Source organism: Macrobrachium nipponense, chromosome 19 (assembly GCF_015104395.2).
Source record: "Macrobrachium nipponense isolate FS-2020 chromosome 19, ASM1510439v2, whole genome shotgun sequence".
Lineage (NCBI taxonomy): Eukaryota > Metazoa > Arthropoda > Malacostraca > Decapoda > Palaemonidae > Macrobrachium > Macrobrachium nipponense.
In genome coordinates this window covers 67,016,419-67,031,850 of record NC_061088.1, presented here as the reverse complement: position 1 = coordinate 67,031,850, position 15,432 = coordinate 67,016,419, and the positions used below count along the sequence as shown (strand labels likewise).

General features: G+C 37.0%; 1 protein-coding gene across 6 annotated transcripts in view; it reads right to left on the bottom strand.

Annotated features, from left to right (window-relative positions):
• Positions 1-15,432, bottom strand: part of LOC135217947 (retinol dehydrogenase 11-like) — a 297,263-nt gene that overhangs the window by 92,545 nt on the left and 189,286 nt on the right. For all 6 annotated transcript variants that reach the window (XM_064254076.1, XM_064254092.1, XM_064254060.1 and 3 more), the window contains 2 exons: positions 12,597-12,752; positions 646-750 (listed from right to left, as the gene is read on the bottom strand). In XM_064254076.1, coding sequence (XP_064110146.1) covers positions 646-750; positions 12,597-12,752 — 261 coding nt within the window. The remainder of the gene's footprint in view (positions 1-645; positions 751-12,596; positions 12,753-15,432) is intronic.

Sequence of the window (15,432 nt, the reverse complement as noted above, 5' to 3'; positions counted from 1 at the left end):
AATGGTTGTGTCATTTCTTTCGACACTCCTCCCCTTTCGACATGTCTGGGGACAATTCTGAGCGTGAATGACCCATCTTACAGTACTAACCACACATTAACATTCATAAAACTGTACTGTTAAAAGTGAAAGAACTTATATTATAGCTCAACAGAAGGCAACTCTTGCAATATGCATTGCATAAAACAGTCAACAAAACTGGAGGTTCTTATGGAATTCTTCTGGCTCATCTACACTGCAATTTGTCATTTACTTTTGATCTCTGTAAATTGCTCTCTTCTAACAACTAATCAACTATAATGTTCCATAACTTCCATTATCCCAGTCTTTACTTTCCACTCAAGAACAATAGAACAATCATTTGGGGGCAAGCCCTATAATTACAGAAATTGGACCCTGTAGCAAACTGTTTTAAATAATAGTGTAATGGCATTAAATGTATTCTGCTTTCTTCTAAGAGATTCAATGGTTTTGTATACCTTAAGTCTCAAAACGTTTTCAACCGAAAAGTCTCTGTTTATGAAATTCATTTTACCACACTAAACTTCTTTATAAACCCAACCCTAAGATATACAAAGGGAGTGAGTCAGTATAAAAAGTCATTAATTTAAAGAGTTAAAAAGCAAGAAAACCTGCAAGACTTACCAAGAAAATTGGTTTGGTATGTAACTTCTATGCCATCCTCAGTCAGATATGATGGATGATGAAATATGCCAGCATTGTTTATGAGCACATCCAGTCTTTTCTCTCCTTAAAAGATAAAATTTCAGGTTACTATACACATTATCTTCACTAAACTGCCATCCCAATAATGTCTACCAAAAATTCCTCAACCATCATCCACAAGTCTTTGGGTTAATGTTCGTCACAAAGGAAAATTTAAATACTGTAGTTATCCTTTGCATAGCCTAAATGTCTGTTCCACTACGTACTTGCAAAAAAAAAACAATAGAAAAACAGATCCCACCAAGATAATCTGGAGTGGAAAAAAATTAATTTTGTCGTGCCTTTGTTGGCTGTAGAAGGATTAAAATTTCAGTTTTTAATGTTTCTATATACTTGAATTCAATGCAATTTCCCCAAAGGAAGACCTCGCAATTATAAATTAGATAAATGCAACAAGAATATTGCACACCCACATATAGGCATCGTCTTTCTTGTCAATGCTACAACTGCTCATCATTCAGTTATCATGAACTTCTAAACGTGAAATCTCAAGGTTAACCAATAAACTACACAATAGAAAACTTAACTAATTGTCTGTCGGGTAGTATATGCAATACTTTCAATCCTCTTTACAGACAATACTTTCAATCCTCTTTACAGAGACGTAAAACTCAAGGATTTGTTGATTATGTCCAAGTTATGGTTTTCATTTCAGTCAACCACTAGGTTCCTCACTATTCAAACATGAAGTTAATCCTATCTGTCACTCTATACATACATTCTTCTTTTCCCTAGTAAACCATACAAGTCATCCAATCTTTCAAAGGACTGGAATTTGCATGTGCTTTACTGTGATTATTAAAAAGTACCAAAGGCTGTATTTCACCTTCATTAAAAGAACTACAGTGCAATTCACATGCCTGAATTTTTTTTTTTTAATAACTTTAAGAATAGTCAGATCAGTATGAGATTTTGACCGTCTTATTCACAACCTACCGTAAATTTTTGATAAGCATAGTACAATACCAAAAGTTTCTTCTTGAAAATGATGAGAAATTCCAACTTCAATTATAGCAATTTAGATAAAATTCCTTGTGATGTAACAATGATGTTACTACAGAGAGAGAGAGAGAGAGAGAGAGAGAGAGAGAGAGAGAGTAGAGAGGAGAGAGAAGAGAGGAGAGAGAGAGAGAGAGAGAGAGAGAGCCTTTATTTTTACTTCAAAAACTGATGTGTATGTTGTATTGAGAGCCTTTATTTTTACTTCAAAAACTGATGTGTATGTTGTATTATATATGTATTTTCTTTTGAGTAACAGATAGATAGCCTGAAAGTATACTAAGGCAATTGGTGATATGAACAGGAATTTTTTTCAGTATATAGTCTATTGCTGGTTTTCCATTTTCTTCATTTGGTGACATGGGACAATGGCAAGAGTCATAGACTATATATATCCAGCCCACAGGTATATTTGACCCGAGCAATTATATTGCTTATGCTATGTAATTGTGGGCGGGGCTGTAGGAATGCAGCTGCATTTAAGATTTTTCACCCTACATAACAAGGAGAAAGCTGACAATTGTCTACGGGTCAGTTTGAATAGGAAAGTGTTTGGTTACAATGGCACAGCAACCACTTCAGTCACCGACATCAAATAAGGAAAGGAAAGTAGTCAATAAAAGAAGAATGTCTAGATTAAAACTGATAGCACCTGAAGTGTGAGATCCCAAGGGTACCACTATCCTCCCCTAACCTTTCAATCTATGTTCAAGGGTCTGGAAACTAAGTGGAAATTCAATAAGGGAAAAAAAGCAAGTCGAGACAGGTGGGTAGGGCTTACCAGCGAAGTTTTCATGACGTCAAAGTTACTCTCTTGGACTGGTATCATCGTTGTGCCTTAACTATTTACACACAGTACTGCACTATGCTAACAAAAATTAAGGCAAGGTGTGAATAAGGCTCTGACAAGATCTCATATTGATCAGACTACAGTTTCAAGAAGTTAATAAAAAAATGAAGACTTTAGGCGAGTTAAATGCATAGTAGTGCGCAAGTATGTACATAATACCAATCAATGAAATACACTTGCACAGTATGTTATTCCATTAGGCTGAATGGTGGGCTCAGATTTGTATAGCTACCAATGATTTTTCTGAATTTACAACTTTAAAGACTTCTGTACTTACCAGCTACCTTATTACAACTGTTTTGTTGTTACCATTTTAGACATTTTAAATTTTTAAACAACTTAACGTCATAGATATTGCTGTTAGCTGTTAAAGTATCTAGAAACTATTAAAGTACAGGCTATAATATAGAATCTTAATTAGTACCAGACCTATAATATAGAATCTTAATTAGTACCAGACTTTTTTCTTATCAGAAACTAGACCCTCATAAGGGTCTCAGTTGAGGTGCTAGTGTATTAAGAGGTGCTAGAGTAAAGAAACCACAAATGTAAATATGACAAAAATGACAAAACCAAAACTTAACAATCATGACATACCACAGCAATACAGCCAAAGACAAATAAAAGGCAATTCCAAAGCTATACAGGACTGCTAAATTTACTTAAATCTCATATGCCTTCTAAAATTATTGGTATTCACCACAGCCATAACATTCAATATTATTGGAAGAAACTAATTTGATTTTATGCAATTTAGGCTTGCACTGGGCACTTTCAACAATTCAGTGCTTACAACAGTGAAAGGATGGAGTTGGAGTGGCTGGACAGCTAAATAAAGAAATCCTGAAAATATACAGATGAAGAACAAGGATCTATCCAAAGGTGGAACAGGGAAAAAAACCACATATGCACTAAGAAGTAATACCTAGAGGGGTTGGACAGAAAGATAAGATTACCTTAAAGTAATCATAACAAGCAACTGCAATAGAAGCAACTCTTCTAATGCAACAAAGAATGATCCAAAGACATTTTCTAACAAATGTCAGGCAGAGCAGTGATCATCTAATCAGTCTGAACAACAGTAGACCTTAAGAGGACCTATGTAACTGATGACTGACGCCCTTTTTGGACTTAGCATTTGCAACTGGTGGTTTTGTCATGAAGGTGGTTTGAGTTCAATTACTGCACAAAACTATCAAATAGTGAAATAGTACCCGGCAAAAAGAAAAATAATCCTCTCTTACTACTATTCCCTCTAATGGTGGAGGTACTAAACCCTGCCTCCTTTTTACACTGTATCCTTACTTGAAGTAAGTCTTAAACACTTTTGCTATCCAGGACTGATCTCCTCTCATTAACCCTTAACGCCGAAGGGGTATATTAACCCTTAAACGCCGACTGGACGTATTTTACGTCGACATTTTTGTCTCTTGGGTGCCGACTGGACGTATTTTACGTCGACATACAAAAGTTTTTTTTTAAAATTCGCGGAAAAATACTTTTAGGCCTACCAGCCGAAAACTCTTGAATCACGCGCCTTGGGGGATGCTGGGAGTTCACGGATCAAGGTGTTGTTTTGTTTACAATCGTTACGCAGGCGCGCAAGCGCAAATTTCTTTCTTGCTGCACTAAAAAGTATCTGTGACACATCTCGGAAATTATTTCGTCACTTTGACATAATTTTTTTACCATTTTAAATTAGCCATTACATGGAGTATTAAATATGAAAATGTGCGCATTTTTATGTAGAATACAACAAAAAAATACTCATGATTGTAGCTTTTATCAGTTTTGAGATATTTTCTTATAAATAACGATGTGCCAAAATTTCAACCTTCGGTCAACTTTGACTCTACCGAAATGGTCGAAAAACGCAATTGTAAGCTAAAACTCTTATATTTTAGTAATATTCAATCATTTAACTTAATTTTGCAACTAATTGGAAGTCTCTACCACAATATTTCGATTTATGGTGAATTTATGAAAAAACTTTTTCCTTACGTCCGCGCGGTAACTCTTCTGAAAATAATCATACATGCGATTGTGGTAATGTTTGCACCATTTTAAATTAGCCGTTACATAAAGTTTTATATATGAAAATGTGCGCAATTTCATGCAAAATACAACTAAAAACAACCCATGGTTGTAGCTTTTATCAATTTTGAAATATTTTCATATAAAAAATGATAAGTGACAAATTTTCAACCTTCGGTCAATTTTGACTCTACCGAAATGGTCGAAAAACGCAATTGTAAGCTAAAACACTTATATTCTAGTAATATTCAAGCATTTACCTTCATTTTGCAACAAATTGGAAGTCTCTAGCACAATATTTCGATTTATGGTGAATTTATGAAAAAAATAACATTTTCTTTACGTCCGCGCGGTAACTCTTCCGGAAAAATCATACGTGCGATTGTGGTAATGTTTGCACCATTTTAAATTAGCCGTTACATAACGTTTTATATATGAAAATGTGCGAAATTTCATGTATAATACAACAATAAATAGTTGAAGGTTGTAGCTTTTCTCATTTTCGAAATATTTGCATATAAATCGCGATAAACAGAAAAAAAACCACGTTTGGTCAAATTTGACTCTACCGAAATGGTCGAAAAACGCAATTGTAAGATAAAACTCTTACAGTCTAGTAATATTCAGTCATTTATCTTCATCGTGAAACAAATTCGAAGTCTCTAGCACAATATTTAAATTTATGGTGAATTTAAAAAAAAAAACTTTCCTTCCCTCCGCACGCGGATTCTCCGCCACAAATCTCCGAAATGCGTAAGTCCCATTCTCGGAATATTTGCTCCGTTTCATATTAGGCATTTCATAGAGTTTTATATATTAAAATGTGCGCAATTTCATGTAGGATAAAACGAAAAATATTTGAAAGTTGTAGCTTTTCTTATTTCCGAAATAATTGCATATAAAAAAATATATATAAAAAAAATTCGACATTCGGTCAACTTTAACTCGTCAGATATGGTCGAAAACTGCATTTTTAAGCTAATATTCTTACAGTATAGTAATATTCAATCATTTGTCTTAATTTTGAAAGAAATTGGAAGTCTCTAGGACAATATTTAGATTTATAATGAATTTGAAAAAAATATGTGTTTACGTCCGCGCGTTACGAATTCATGCATTATTTTGTGATAATATTTTCTCTGTGTTGCTTTTATTGTTTTACAATTTATTATATACCAAAATGATCGCAATTTAGTGTACATTACAACGAAAAAAAAATTAACTTGTTATCTTTAACCGTTTTGCGCGTAGCGGGATTTGAATACAATTATATATGAAATTTCGTTTTTGTGCTATCATATATCGCATTATTTATATATGATAATGATAATTTTTTTCATTTCGGATGGTTGCATACTAAACTTCAGGCAATGACAAAAAAAGGAGCCAAAAATGAACTCTTAATCTTCAAAACTAAGCGCGCTATGATTTTTTTAAAAAAATATTTTTTCCGCTTCCGCGCTCACTCTGAAACGTCTCCGGCACACGGGAGACATTTTTTTTTTACCGCTTCGGCGTTCAAGGGTTAAAAATCATCTTCCGTGTGCCGAGGCGGTCTCGGAGTGAGCGCGGAAGCAGAAAAAATATTTTTTATTTAAAATCACAGCGCGGTTAGTTTTCAAGATTAAGAGTTCATTTTTAGCTCCTTTTTTGTCATTGCCTGAAGTTTAGTATGTAACCATCAGAAATGAAAAAAATTATCATTATCGTATATAAATAATGCGATATATGATAGAGGGAAAACAATTTCATATATAATTGTATTCAAATTGCGCTATGCGCAATACGGTTAAAGGTAACGCGTTTATTTTTTTTCGTTGTAATGTACAATAAATTGCGATCATTTTGGTATATAACACATTGTAAAACTATAAAAGCAACACAGAGAAAATATTATCACAAAATAATGCATGAATTCGTAATGCACGGAAGTAAACAAATATTTTTTTTCAAAAATTCACCATAAATCTAAATATTGTCCTAGAGAATTCCAATTTCTTTCAAAATGAAGACAAATGATTGAATATTACTATACTGTAAGAGTATTAGCTTACAATTGAAGTTTTTGACCATATCTGACGAGTTAAAGTTGACCGAATGTCAAATTTTTTTATATATATTTTTTTTTATGCAATTATTTCGGAAATTATGTCAAAGTGACGAAAAAATTTCTGAGAAATGTAACTGATACTTTTTAGTGCGATAAGAAAGAAATTCGCACTTGCGAGCCTGCATAACGATTGTAAACAAAGCAACGCCTTGATCCGTGAGCTCCCAGCATCCCCCAAGGTGCGTGATTCAAAAGTTTTCGGCTGGTAGGCCTATAAGTATTTTTCCGCGAATTTTTAAAAAAAAACTTTTTTATGCCTATGTTTAATATGTTCAATCGGCACCCGGGAGACAATTTATCTCGACGTTTAATACGTCCAATCGGCGTAAGAGGGTTAATAATAATAAAAGTGCTCTAGTAGTTTAAGGCCAGAAAATTCATAAATTACAAAGGTTATGAACTAATGAAAAGGCCCAACACAGACCAATTACTTTTATAATGGAGTGTTGTAACACTCAAATACTTTTAAAACAAACTATCAGTGGCTCCGTAGTACAGCAATACAGTAAGTCCTCGGGTTACGCCGGTCTCGACTTACGATGTTTCGTGGTTACGAACGCGCCCCCATAAAAATATAAAAAATAATATTTTGCGTCGTTCCGTCTTACACGGTTTAGCGTCGTAAGCGACTTAAACAAACGCGAACTAGTTCCGGGCGCACGGCGGAAGAATACGCTTTGCGGGGGGAGAGGACGGCGTCGCTTCGCTACGCTCATTCCTCGCCCATACGCCATTTTGGTTATTTACACTGCCTCTCTCTCCCTCGTGTTGTATCGTTTTTATAACTTTTTGCTCTTTGTTATGGCTCCCAAGCGCAAGGCGGACTCTTCTGATGGTAGTGCATCGAAGAAAAGAAAGGCCATCACCATGGAAATTAAAGTGGACATTATAAAGCGATCTGAGAAGGGAGAAACGCCAACAAACATTGGCCGCTCGCTTGGCCTTAGCCGTTCGACCGTTGCTACCATTATCAAAGATAAAGAGCGTATCGTTGAACATGTGAAAGGATCTGCTCCTATGAAAGCGACAGTGATAACTAAGCAGCGTAGTGGTCTAATAATTGAAATGGAAAGGTTATTGGTGCTTTGGTTGGAAGACCAAAATCAACGGCGTATCCCAGTCAGCCTTATGGTGATTCAGGAGAAGGCGAAAAGATTGTTTGAAGCGTTGAAAAAAGAAAAGGGGGAGGGAAGTGAAAGTGAAGAGTTTGTGGCTAGTAGGGGTTGGTTTATGCGATTTAAGGCTCGGCCAATTACCATAACCTTAAAGTGCAAGGTGAAGCTGCTAGGGGTGATGAGAGCAGCGAGTGATTTCCTTAAGTGAGGCTGCTTTAGGTGGGGAAATGGAAAGCAGCGAGTGAATTTCCTAAAGCGTTGTCTGAGATAATTAAGGAGGGGGGTTATTCTGCTCAGCAAGTGTTTAACGTAGACGAGACAGGTTTGTTTTGGAAACGTATGCCTAACCGCACTTACATCGCCAAGGAGGAGAAGTCAGCACCCGGTCATAAAGCCAGCAAGGAGAGGCTAACTTTACTTCTTGGGGGTAATGCTGCTGGCGACTTCAAACTGAAGCCCTTGTTGGTGTATCAGGCTGAAAATCCAAGGGCACTCAAGGGCATTTGGAAGGGTCAACTACCAGTAATTTGGAAGTCCAACAAGAAGGCATGGGTGACACTTGCAGTGTTTGAGGACTGGTTCGTAAACCATTTTGTTCCAAGTGTGGAGCGGTATTGCGCCTCCAAGGGTATCCCCTTTAAGGTGTTGCTAGTGCTGGACAATGCCCCTGGACACCCTGCCCAGCTGGGAGACTTCAACCCTAATGTCAAGGTGGTTTACCTTCCACCTAATACCACGGCCCTTTTACAGCCTATGGACCAAGGAGTGATTGCTTCGTTCAAGGCCTACTACCTACGAAGGACAATTGCTATGGCTTTACAGGCAACTGAAACCAAGAAGGACTTGACTCTGAAGGACTTTTGGAAATCCTACAACATCCTTGATGCTGTAAAGAACATTGCTAATCCTGGAGGAGGTTAAGCAAACAAAAAAAACATGAATGGGTCTGGAAGAAAATTTGTCCTCAATTTGTGAATGATTTCCATGGGTTTGAGGACACAGTTCAGCTAGTTGTCAAGAACGTTGTTGCCCTGAGTAAGGAAATCAATTTGGAGATGGAGGTTGATGATGTTACAGAGCTGCTGGAGTCTCATGGCGAGGAGTTATCTGCTGAGGACCTGATACAACTGGAGAAGCAGATGATAGAGGAAGAAGAAGAAGCACCCACCCCAGAGCCTAAGGCTTTCACAAGGCAGGACTTGATAAGAGGTTTTGCAGAGTTGCAGCAAGCGTTGTCAACTTTTGAGGCTCAGGATCCCAACTTGGACAGGTTCACTAGGGTTTCCAGAGGCGTCATGGATTTGATGCAGTGTTACAAGGAGATCTTGGATGAAAAGAGGTCGCTCTCTGTTCAGACTAACCTGGAGCAGTATTTTAAGAAGGTAGAGAGGCTTGCAGGAGATCCTGTACCCTCTACCTCAGCTGCCTCTGCTAATCCAGACTCGCCTGCCCCACAATCTCCAGCACCTTCTGAATGTTCTGCTAACCCAGACTCACCTGCCCCAGTATCTCCAGCACCTTCTGTAGGTTCTGCCTCACCTAAAGACTCACCTGCCCCAACATCTCCAGTAGTATGTTCTGCCTCACCTCAAGAATCACCTGCCTCAGCATCTCCAGTAGTATGTTCTGCCTCACCTCAAGAATCACCTGCCTCAGTATCTTCTGGAGGTTCTTTTTCTCTTCACTAACCTCCCCCAGTCTCTCCAGCACCGCAGCTTCCTCTCCAGTGTGCAAGCCAATCAAATTAATAAAGGTAAGGAATTGTTCTCTCGTTGTTATTGATAGGTATTTACATTAAATCATGTGGTATTTTTCAATGTTCCGACTTACGCTGAAAATCGTGTTACGACGCATCTTAAGAACGGATCAACGTCGTAACTCGAGGACCCCCTGTATCTTGAGATACAAACAGCCCAACATAAGAATTTTTTTAGATACAAGCTGCAACTCGGTCCATATTTTTGTCCAAGATACAAGCAGAATTCAGAAATAAGAGTGTTTCAGGAGGCTGCTGCTAGTTGGCGCGCACAAGTCCAGCATCAGCACAACCAGCATCTCATTCATTCTCATGTTACTCGCAGAATCAAGTCTAATCTTGTGCGCCGTTTTTTTTTTCTTTTTCATAATTTTTACATTTTTTACTAAATTTTTGTGTGCCATCATGGGGCCGAAGAAAGCGAGTGTAAAGGACAGTGGTGAGAAGAAGAGAATGATATCGATATTAGTAAAGCAAAAAGTGATTGAACTGGCAAGGCTGTACAACCGCAGTACACCTACAATTTGTACCATCCTTAAATAAAAGGATGCCATCAAAAGTGCAACACCAGTGAAAGGAACTACAATTCTGTTCCAATTAAGGACAAATATCAATGAAGAAATAGAGAAGCTTCTGCTGGTGTGGGTGAAAGAGGAGCTGGCAGGAGATACAGTGAAGGAGACTGTAATACACGAAAAGGTGCGTATTATTTACACCAACTTGAAGACGAAAGCACCATTAACTCAAAAGAGGCAGTAGAAGATATGTTTAAGGCAAGTCATGGCTGGTTTGATAATTTTAAGAAGAGAACTGGCATCCACTTGGTGGCGAAGCGGGGCGAAGCTGCGAGTGCCGACGTTAGGGCAGCTGATGAGCACATCGTTCGGTTTGCTGCACTTACTGCGAAGGAAGGCTACATCCAAGATGAAGTGTTCAACTGCAACGAAACAGGATTGTTTTGGAAGAAAATGCCACAGAGGACTTACATCACCGCAGAGAAGAAGCTGCCAGGCCATAAACCCATGAAGGACTGTCTGACCCTTGCATTGTGTGCAAATGCTAGCAGTAACTGCAAAGTAAAGCCACTGCCAGTGTATCATTCCAAAAATCCTCGAGACTTTAAGATTCACAAGATTATTAAAGAAAAATTACAGGTTATGTGGCATGCCAATGCTAGTGCATGCCAACATGAGTACAATCTCACAACCTATGGATCAGCAGATCATTTCCAACTTTAAAAAACTTTACACAAAGTACTTGTTCCGCTGCTGCTTTGAGGAGACTGAAAAAACAAATCTAACCCTTAGAGCGCTTTGGAAAGATCACTACAAAATCATTATATGTTTACACATTACTGACTTGGCATGGCAAGAGGTAACAACAACCACCTTGACCTCAGCATGGAAAAAGTTATGGACTGATGCTGTTGCAGACAGAGACTTTGAAGGATTTGAACCCGAGACCGCACAAGAAGAGTTGGAGGAGATTGTGTCCATCAGAAAGTCGATGGGTCTGGAGGCAGATGAGGGTGATGTAAACGAGCTTGTCAAGGAACATCAGTAGGAACTCTCAACTGGGGAGTTGAAGGAGCTACAGATGATGCAATATACGAAAGTTGTGCAGGAGATTAGTAGCAAGAAGGAAGTAGAGCTGGAAGAAGTGATTTCCACAAGTGAAATTAAAGACATGCTGGCAATATGGGAAAAGCTTTCAAGTTTCATTGTAAAGGAACACCCAGAAAAAGTTTCAAATAGTTGTGCTTCAGCACTTTTTAATGACACTTGTTTGTCACATTTTCATAACATTTTAAAAGGCAGGCAAAAGCAAACTTCTTTGAACACATTTTTATTCAAAAGGCTTGCTAGTGAAAGTGATGAAAGTGCAGCCAAACAGGCAAAAACAGGTTACTATTAAATGAAAAATGTAGTACAATACGTAATGTTAAGCTTAGGTTAAGTTTAAAGTTTAGTGCATTTTTTCAATCAAGTTTTTTTTTGTTTCATTTGAAGTAAGAAAAGTGCAGTTTTATTTAAAGTAAAGAAAATGCAGTTTTAGTTTACATTTAGTGTTAAGAAAGTGCAGTTTTAGTTTACATTTCTACAGTGCCTGCATCCCTTCCTCCCTCCCTCCCTCCCTTCTCCGCCATTCACCTCCGTTAGCCGAACTAGTCTGTCTCCAAGGGAAGAATATAGCACTAAACCCTCTTTTTACTTTTATTTCATATATTTTGTTATGCATTGGTAAAGTATACATGTATGTTTCCTAATCAAATAAATGTCTTTTTTCAAAATTTAGGATGGTTTGGGAATGTTTCACAGGGCTGGAACGGATTAAATCTATTTCAGTTATTTAAAATGGGAGAAATTTGTTTGACATTCAAGTAGACTGACTTACGAGCTCGGTTACAGAATGAATTAAACTCTTATCTCAAGGTATTACTGTAGTTTGTAGCTGGAAAACAATTCATAAATTACCAAAGTTATGGCCTAATGAAAAGATGTAACAACAAATTACTTTCAGAATGGAATGTCGTAACATTCGAGAAATACTCTTAAGGCAAAACTATTGTCGGCACTGCCAATAGCCTAACCGGTAAACAAACCATAAATGCAAATGGTGTAGTTTACTGGTGGCTCGTTGATGATTGAATCAATGAAAAGAACAAAAGAAGAAAAAACTCATCCTGAAAGACTTCAGCTTGACTGCTACCATACATGTGTTCTGATAACTGGAAAAAATAAATAAAGCTACCGCCAGACATGGTGCTGCCACCAAGTGTGTTAGGAAATGAATGAGGATTGTCTGCTGGCCATTCCAATATTTCGTTGGTGGGATGGGGTGATCACCTACATAAACTATACTAAAGCACTCCCCACAAAATTTTGAATCCAAGCTGCCATTCGAGTGAAAACTGTAGCTATGTAATTACTTGGCAAGTTACTTATATAACACTATGCTGTAGTTCCAAACACTACAAAAATATCTGGCCACATCTAATATACTCACTGTCTTCAAAAGCTGTGACAAAATTTGCTATTGAGGATAATCTAGAGAGATCCAGATGCAGGTAGTGGATTTCTTTGTTACCAGTCAATGTACGCAGATCTTTTACAGTTTCTCTACCCTTCTCATCACTGCGGCATGCAAGATATAGCAGCGACCCTGAAAGTACAGGACAGGAGATATAAGACAATTATCTTGGATAGCTTATCCAACAACCATTGGTAGAAATCCTAAAATTCCTTCCAACACATTAATATTTGGTTAAAAGTACAAAACCTTATTCTCTGCTTCTCAGGGCAAGTTTAAAAGACAAAAATGCATTGCACCTATCAAAAATATTTAAGCTTAAAGCTTTTATTCCAAGGTATGATATTTTCATGATAATATTAAGATCCATATATATACTAACCAAGTAATTAAATAGCTAAGTATTTTACCTTGCGTGGCAAAGTTTTTAAAATTTCATGGTAGCGCTTCTTAATTGTTTGCTTAGGTGACAGCCCCAACCTCTAAGGGAAACATGAGAGGGGAGGAGGGGGGGATCTCACATAGTAATTACTTAGTAAGTATATATGAAACAATTTTATCATTAAAATATTTTCATATACAGTGGCCCACCCGGTTTTATGCGTTTCACATTTTTGCAGTCCACTTTGTTGTCGATTTTTGTGTAACGCATTACTATTCACTTTCCCTGGGGAACATTTACTAATTTGAGGATTTTTGTGGAACAACATTACTCACCTTTCCACGGGAAACTTTCATTAATTTGTGGAGTTTTCTATGGACCATGTCTCTCGAATTATTACTAATGCTTTTTTTCATAAAGCAACAATATTCACTATTGAATGAATTTTTTCATATTGTGTTTATAACTAAATCCCACTGATTTTTATAATAAAAAATATTCACAGCATACTTATAATGTAGTTATGTATCTGTTAAGCTCATTCCAGGTTGTGAGCATAATAGGTGTGTGTGTGTGTGTGTGTGTGTGTGTGTGTGTGTGTGTGTGTGTGTGTGTGTGTGTGTGTGTGTGTGTGTGTGTGTGTAGATTTTTTTGAGAGAGAATCTTGTGCAATATCTAAAATAAATCACTCATTATTTTCATCTTATATTCCAGTACATAAAAGCAGACTGGAAAATATGAAAATAATTTGCAGATATTTTAAATACTGTACAACATGGCTTATCATAAAGTTTATAGTATTATTTCAAATAAACCTTACATTACCCTGAGAGAGAGAGAGAGAGAGAGAGAGAGAGAGAGAGAGAGAGAGAGAGAGAGAGAGAGAGAGAGAGAGAGAGAGAGAGAGAATCATATAGTACTTAGTATACTTGGTTCAGGGCCCAACCTGGAATGAGCTTAATAGATAACATGACTACATTATGAGTAGTATGTAAATCATTTTTATCATAAAAATCAATAATTAGTCACAAACACAATATGAAAATTATTATTATAAAGGATTACTTTATCCAGACCTCTGAGCCTCACAATATGAAAAAATAGAGTAATTAGTGAATACAGCGGACTCCCGTATTCACATTCTCCAGATTCGCAGACTGACATTCACAGATTTCTCTCTGGAACATTTTCCCCCATTATTCGTGGAAAATTCACCTATTCGCAGTAATTTTCTGTGAGAAATATCCACAAATTCCTTTTTTTTTTTCCTTTTTTTTTTTATCATAAAATGCACTTTTTGTGATACAGCTATTAAAAAAAGCCAGGTATCAAAATTTTTAGTGGGTTTTCTAGAGTTTTAACTAACAAAATAGGAAGTTTTAAGTATTTTTATAGGGATTCCAACTATTCACGGGGGCGGTCTGGTATGCATCCCCCGCATATACGGCGGGACCACTGTAAGCAGTTATGAAAAAAAGGAAGGAGGAGGAGATTTAGTGATAATTTTAAAAGGCTTAATAGTAATTCAATGCTACAAGAGAAAACTTTTTATGTATACAGTACAGGCGTAACTATTAATTGTCAGATGTTCTTTAAGACAGATTTATTTAATTTGTATTAAAACATTTTATAGAGATTTTGCTATGCTGACATTATTATAAAATGAGTAAATTGTTGCTATAAGCATTTTAGGGGGGGTATATACTTATGCATAAGTTGCAAATGGGTACTAATCTAAGATGTCCTAGGATGTTTAGGGATGATGATTTGGGGTGTATTTGTTTGAAATATTAAATTGTTTTAGTGTGATAATTTAAGGTATATTTTTGTTTGAACTATCAAATTAAGCAGTGAAATAAAATACTAGACAGTTATAAGCATTTTAGTTTGAGGGGTAGTGGATATTTGCCAGTTATAAGCCAAGTACTAAAGCATTTTTAGAAGGGATTTTTGCATTTCCGTGGCAGGTTCTGGAATTTACTCCAGTGTAAAAGTCAGGAGCACTATAAGTAACTTACCAAGTAATTATATAGCTGAATTCCACATTGAATGGAGGTGGGACACACTGACATAATCTACTCTGAAGCATTAAAGCAGGATAATGACTTTAAAACAGAATATCTGCCAGCATTGAATCTAATGCTTGTTGTTTCCTTACCTGGCAAGAGAGCTACTGCATGTGAGTACTGCCTCTGGTTGATGCTCATCTTGACCTGTAGTGGCTTGACAGTACTGCCCTGGGTCACCTCTACTTAGGAAGGACTTTGTAGCGAGGGATAATGTCCACTAACTAGCTGAGTTAACAAAAGGTGCCCTTGCCATGGGCGCAGTACCAAGATAAAAAAGACAATGCTGTCACCTGGTCTGGAAGCATTCAATAAAGACCATACCCTAACCACTAAGACTGGTGGATACTCCAGGTACTTCAGA